A 7,278-nucleotide genomic window follows, 5' to 3' on the forward strand; every position below is an offset into this window, starting at 1 on the left:
TCAGTGTGCTTTCTATCTGAAACCTGATGGGTACGGTCACGTTAAGCAGGAAGAAGAAATATTAATTAGTAGTTATAGCAACAAAATCATAGGGAAGGTTTATAATGAATCGAAGCCACAAAAAATCGTCGTCGCTGTTGTTGGTGTTGTTGCCGATGTTACTGGTGGTGGTGGTGGTAGTTAGGAATCAAATGATGAAACTGATATGCGTTTAAGGAAGTTACATAAATCTCTCTCTCTCTCTCTCTCTCTCTCTCTCTCTCTCTCTCTCTCTCTCTCTCTCTCTCTCTCTCTCTCTCTCTCTCTGCACCTTTAACTTTAAGAAAAAAAAAAAAAAAAACTGACACACACACACACACACACACACACACACACCAATGAGTGATTCCTACACGAACGCCTCGGGTCTCCTGTAACGGAAATACAGGACATTGCACAAACAGGTTTTATGTGGCACACAACGGAAGCAGTATCACGATGGCTATAGTATTCCCTGAAGGTCAGGGACCAACGGACGCTTGCGACACACTTCACGTACGTGCTTACTTAACAGAAGAAAGGATGAAAAAGAAAAAAAAAAAAAAAAACTGCTAGGAAGTTAAAAACCCTAACGAAGAGACACGGGCAGAGTAAAACGAGGTAAGAAAATAGTGTTTGAGGTAACAGGAGACAACCGGCATCTCTTGGTGAAGTCATGTCCAAGGTTATCCGGCGCACTGGCTCCGGGCCGGCAGTTATGGCTGTCACGACCGAGAGAGAAGGGGGTAGAGAAGGTGCCTCTTCGTTCGTCCCAGTCATTTTTTTTTTTTTTTCCTTCTTCTTGAGCCTCAGGAATGGCTTAGCAAGTTGGGATCAGGTGCGAGAAGCGAGAGGCGCCAAGTAATCTATGATGGATGGTCGTATAAGGAGTAAGTGAAAAGCGTAAGTGGTTTGAGAGGGAGGAAATACATTATCTTTCATCATTCCTCTAACACATGTGAGTCACGTTGTGCTTCCCTCCCCCTCCTCTCTCTCTCAGTGGAATGAGAGATGGGTTTTCTTGACAGCAATGAGAAATTTTTACAGATCACAAAGGGCGCAAGAGGGTCGCCCTTTACAAGCGTTTTTTTCTGAACACTACGAACGGTAACTCTAGGGTTTTACGTGTTGCATCAGTGACGTGTCATAGATATCATTGCTACTGCTGTCACTGCTGCTGATGCTGCTGCTGCTGCTGCTCCTCCTACTAATACTGCTACTGCTGCTGCTGCTACTGCTGCTGCTGCTACTGCTGTTGCTGCTACTGCTACTGCCACTGCTGCTGCTGCTGCTGCTGCTGCTACTACTACTACTACTACTACTACTACTACTACTACTACTACTACTAATAATAATAATAATAATAATAATAATATCAAGAACAAAAAATATATAACTACATAATAAAAGCAACAATAAAAACAACAACAATAACATCTACTGCTACTACTACTACTACTAGTACTACTATTACTACTTATGATGACAAGGACGGTAATGATGATGATGATAATGAGTGCAACTACGACAACGATGAAAAAACAGGAAGGGGAGAAAAAAATATCGCAAGCATCGCCACCATCACCACCACCACCAACAACAACAACAATAATTATAATAATAATAAGAATAATAATAATAATAATAATAATAATAATAACAATAAGAAGTAGATTACCAACAGCAATAATAAAAATAAAAAGAATACAATTTAATAACCATTACGTCACTTATGATTCACCCCTGTTATGGTGCCAGTACACACACACACACACACACACACACACTATATTCTATTCATTCCTGAACATACACACATTCTCGTCACCCCTACACACACACACACACACACACACACACAGACACACCAGCACGCCTCGGGAGGTGTTTCGTCACTGCCAGTAGTATTTAGGGATCTTCCCACAGTTTACAATTAAAGGGTTTTCGACCATACATGTTTGTTCATCCTGGTGATGAGTCGGCGGTGTTGGCAGCGGCGGAACAGATGCCAGAGTTCCCGATGGGGTGAATCTATAATCTTGTCTCATTCCTGCTGATAGGCATGTGAAGTGGTAAGTGGCAGAATTTTAGGTGCAGTGCATTAAGAAATAAGTTCTGTTCTTTGTCCACGTACTGTGGTTTTGCTGTTAAGGTTTATTATTAAGGCAAAGTTAAAGAGAGGCTATTGTTGGAGGTCCGTGCTGGGTGAGAGAAGAGACGAGGTAATTGTGTTCATTACGTAAGCAGATGTTTTCCAAGTACAGCAATAACTATGAAAGTTTCATGCACTTAATTCTATCGAGCACCATGAAGGAAATCCTCGGAGTCAGATAAGTTGCGTTGAAGTCCCTCCAAACTGTTGCTTGAGGTGCCTGTTGTGTGGATTTCGGAAGAGTATTTTTAAGTTAATCATAATTACATTCTTCTTTCTCTTCTTTCCTTCATGACTATTCCTTTCACAATCTCTCACAGGCACAAACCACAATTTTTTTCATAAGCAAATATACATCTGGTTTAGAATCCCATACATTATCACCATGAAATTCAGTTGCCAAAGATTGTGATAATGAACGATATATAAAGAAAAACTTGCCCCATTAACAGACTGACAGTGTTTCATCGCTAGTGGTCGAGGAAGGAGTGTGGTATGTATCCTACCAGTGAGGAGTTTCCCAGTGAGGACCGTGAGAGGGATCGAATATCCAGTGAAGACAGAATGCACACGATAAACTTGTGGCAGAAAAAAAAGTGTTTTCATAAGACATTGCGGTGAAGTTAATGCGCAAATTGATTTTATTTTTTATCTGTCGTGATCAAGCACCGATCTGTGCCTGCCAGCTTGACACATGCTTCGAGACAAAGCAAAGTTTCATCACCCCCGTATCGCTACTTACAGTAATCACACCCACACACCCTGACCTACTTCTCCACACACCCATCCACCCACACTATATACCTCCCACCTTCACACACACACACACACACACACACACACTATAATTAAAAGCTAATCGTTACAGGAAATATTAACACTTGACTAAGTGTTTTTCCCTCTTAGCGACGTAGTATATATTACATTCCGGATAATGCCGCAGGGACGAAGTTGTTAGTTGTGCATCACATGTAGGATCTTTTTGTGCTACTAATGGAAAATATTACCAGCTTTGTGGCCATAGCAGAGCTGAACACTTTTATGATGTTATTTCGGAGACGGAACGAGATCTAATCGCAGTGATCATGTATTACACACCAGTTTTTCTTTACTTCTCGCTTGTAGTCCCTTGCCCTTGAGGGGTGGAAAAAAAAAAAAAATAGGGGTGGGATAAACATTGTCTACTACTAAGTGTGCAGATATATCGTCGCCCAGTCCACAAGCACTGCCGCCAGACTGAGTGGGATCCCGATGTATCGAATGTCAATTTTCCTTCCTTTCTATGCCAAAAAATAAATAAATAAAATAAATAAATTTATAATATATATATATATATATATATATATATATATATATATATATATATATATATATATATATATATATATATATATATGACGAGCATCCTTTCTTTTTTTATACTAAGAAATCTTAGTATAAAAGTATAGAAGTTAGCTTACCTCTAGATTCTCGGAAGTCTTCTATAATGAAATATATTTTTTTCCATTTAAGAAATACTGAGCAAGCTGTTTCCTGTGGGTTGCCCTTGCGGGACCACTCTCCAGTCCTAAGTCTTAAGCAGCCGTATATGGCGTGGGAAGTCAGTCCTGTCCTTGCTGGGCAGAGAGGCGGTGGTGCAGGAAACCCTGACTCCCTGAAAGTAACGTGACCAAACATAAGATCAAACACCAACATGCATTTGTTGCACATTTCAGTTCCATGAATGTTGCTCAGAAAATATTGCAAACAAGTTCGTGCTATTTAGGAAGAGTCAACGTGATTGCATGTTTTGTCACACCATATCACTGCCTCATCTATTGGATCATGGTGGGACTAAACATTATCATCAACGCGTGTGTGAAAAAGTAAATAGATAAGAAAAAAAAAAAAAACAGTGAGAGCCAGTACAGTGTTGGTGAGCAGTGCGTGTGGGTGCATGGATGTGAGGCCCAGTCAAGTGCTGCCTGCCTTTGCTGCCGCCCACCTCGCTCACAGCTAAGGTCGCGCACTGAGGTGGGTAGTGTATTATTATTATTATTATTATTATTATTATTATTATTATTATTATTGTTGTTGTTGTTGTTGTTGTTGTTGTTGTTATTGGTGTTATTATTGTTAGCATTATTATTATAGCCTTATGTAGTTGGTTATTATTGTTGTACACAGTATGACACGTATTGATGCTGAAATGCGGGTCAACTATCTATTTATCTATACATCTGTCTGTGTATCTATCTCTCCATACATCTGTCTGCATCTAAACTTGACTGTGGATATGTCATATAGTTGAAACCTGTGCCTTATATTCTAACTTAAAACTTTCCTGCAATCACATACTTTTGTCACAAGATCTATATGACTGTGTGTGTGTGTATGTGTGTGTGTGTGTGTGTGTGTGTGTGTGTGTGTGTGTGAAAGATGTGGGGATGACCTTGTACTGAACACAATACATAAATTTTACAATACCAGTCGAGTGTCAATTAGCTATATACCCTTTATGTCTGTCTGTTTGTCTGCCTGTCTCTCTCTCTCTCTCTCTCTCTCTCTCTCTCTCTCTCTCTCTCTCTCTCTCTCTCTCTCTCTCTCTCTCTCTCTCTCTCTCTCTCTCTCTCTCTCTCTGCGCGGCACAGTTTCGGGTGTACGTGTGCATTCTCAGTATTACCACCGGCCAGGTGTCGGCCTTCACCTGGCACACTTGTCTAATGATATGCTACACTACACCTGCCTCGGCTCGTACACCTCTTTGGTAGTAGCTTAAGCAATGTTTTTGTTGCAGCAGTGTGGCGCATCTGTGCTCTAGAAACCTGTACCTCTGCCGCCACTCCAAAATGGCAACAAATCGGAGAAAGAAAAGTCCATCTCCGAGTGACGACGAATACTACGATGCCTTCGAGGAGAGTAATGGCAGCGACATTAATACCGTCCATGCCGTTGCTTCCGACTCTCTGCTCCCGCCTGAAGGAACCAACGCGGAGCTAGAGGACTGGACGAGACGGGAGGAAGGAAAAGGAGACGAGGATAATCATCTTACATCCAGCCAAAGAGGGGAAGAAAACAGACCGAGAGACACCGGTGACTCCCACCCTACACATATGACATTCACTGAGGGACAAAATGGCTCGGCAGCATCCTCCTCTGCCTCCCCTGCTGAGTTACCCTCTTCCTTTGTCGACGAATTTAGCTCATGCTCTGTAACTGATTCTCCAGGCAATGATGTCTGTCTCACCGACTCTGCTTTGACCGCTGCCGACCCATCGTTAGCCTCTACCAGCCCTGCTCTCCCTATAGACTCCACCTCCAGTACTGTCGACACTTCCCTCAGCCTCACTGACTCCATTCCATCAGATGACTTTGATTCCACCAGCAACTCTAGCAATGCTGGCTCTGTCTCTTCTACCCCGACCACTCCAAAAAAGGTTGTCAAGAAACACTCGACAATGAAATGGACCACAGCAGCGAGGGAAGTAGTGCAGGGAGGACATAGTGAAGAGGGATGCTTTCGACGCTCCTCCTCGAGCTCCAGCCTTTCATCAGGGTCCGAGAGGAAGATATCTTCATCAAACATGTTGGAAGACATTGCCCAGGTGAGAGAAAGCAAGACAAGGTGATTTTAGATACACATGATAAGAGAAAACACTCCTAAAATAATAAGAGGGTTTAAATAATTATTTCAAAAGCTGGATTAGAAGGGGTCATGAATGACATTTGAATATAATTCATTTTTACACATTATAATATCTTGTCTTTCTAAAAGATTTTCCTGAAGAGATATCAGTTGGTATTTTAAGTTTATGAGTACATATTTACTTAAACAATTTCTACTGATGTGCTTCTGCAAGAAAAGTCACATTAATGAATCTCTCTCTCTCTCTCTCTCTCTCTCTCTCTCTCTCTCTCTCTCTCTCTCTCTCTCTCTCTCTCTCTCTCTCTCTCTCTCTCTCTCTCTGCACAACAGGGCAACATCGACAACTGGGACGCAGAGACGGCCGTGGCGCTGCTTCGCTTCCCTACCGTGGCCAACTACTCGGGGCTCAAGAAGCTCATGGAGATGGTACGTGTTTTCTTCACTATGATGGTGGAAGGTCGGATATGAAAGAAGTCTGAATAAATGCTTTGAATTAAAAACTGGAAGATATATGAATAATAGCATGAAAACACATATTTTACTGGGGAGAATTTAGTTTAATTGGACGGCTTTCAAGCGGGCTCACGTGAAGTGTAGGAAGATACACGTGCTGCTCAGTAATTATCTGTATTTTTATCCTTTCGTGCATTTTTTATTACTTTTCTTCAGCAACTGTGTGCTTTCCACTTAAGTAGCGCCAAGTTAAATTATGCAATCAAAAAAATTCATGTCTTAAAGTGGGAACCAGCCCCCTCTTTTTTTCTTCCTTTTTTTTTGTCCTTGGCCAGCGTCTCCCTCTTACATAAAAAAAAAAAAAACCCGGACTGAACCGAATCTTGTAGGAAATATTCTGCACACAGCATGTATTTTATAGTAATAGTCGTTTGTATGATTGCATCGTAATATTCATAACGTCGAGTCATTGTATGTTTAGATCAACAGTGTCATAAAATGTCCATTCCCGGAAGTAGGGAGCTGCAGTGTGGCGATGTCCCGGTGATGGAGCAACGCTGTACACTGATTGTGGAGGCGGCCAGGAAAATAATGCTTGCATCTCATCTCAGTCAATAGTGGTGTACCTTTGGAAGTAAACATTGGTGTCTGTACAGGACACGGTAACTTATCTTGGGCGGCACGCAACCCCGCACTCACAAAGTTCGTGTCCTGCTGGTCCTCACTTCCGGGAAAGGTTTTGTGACGTATGTGTGTATGTGTGTGTGTGTGGAGGGCGGGAGATAAAGGTGACATCCGTTCATTTCCCCGCACGTGATGACTTTCTTTGCTCCTTCGAATTCGATATGTAAAGGTTAAGTATTTGTCAAGGATCCAGTCAAACGAAAGGTTTTTGGTGTTGATGACAAAAAAATAAAATAAAATATCCGTTACTGGAACGACCAGTAATTGGTTTAATAATTGTTTGTTAATTCTTTAACACCCAGATAACAGATAATGCAGCGTGTTTACTCCAGTCACCACGATGCAC

At 41.7% G+C, this 7,278-nt stretch overlaps 1 protein-coding gene across 2 annotated transcripts in view; it reads left to right on the forward strand.

Moving 5' to 3' along the window:
• The first annotated feature begins 2,550 nt into the window (after positions 1-2,550).
• LOC135106771 (inverted formin-2-like) overlaps positions 2,551-7,278 on the forward strand; it is a 24,302-nt gene continuing 19,574 nt past the window's right edge. Inside the window, exons 1-4 of one of the 2 annotated variants that reach the window (XM_064016063.1) lie at positions 2,551-2,663; positions 3,683-4,183; positions 4,947-5,754; positions 6,126-6,221. In XM_064016063.1, coding sequence (XP_063872133.1) covers positions 4,999-5,754; positions 6,126-6,221 — 852 coding nt within the window. In that variant the 5' untranslated portion in view covers positions 2,551-2,663; positions 3,683-4,183; positions 4,947-4,998. The remainder of the gene's footprint in view (positions 2,664-3,682; positions 4,184-4,946; positions 5,755-6,125; positions 6,222-7,278) is intronic. The other variant, XM_064016062.1, reaches the window with a different exon arrangement.

The sequence above is a fragment of the Scylla paramamosain genome, chromosome 14, assembly GCF_035594125.1.
Source record: "Scylla paramamosain isolate STU-SP2022 chromosome 14, ASM3559412v1, whole genome shotgun sequence".
NCBI classification, from domain to species: domain Eukaryota; kingdom Metazoa; phylum Arthropoda; class Malacostraca; order Decapoda; family Portunidae; genus Scylla; species Scylla paramamosain.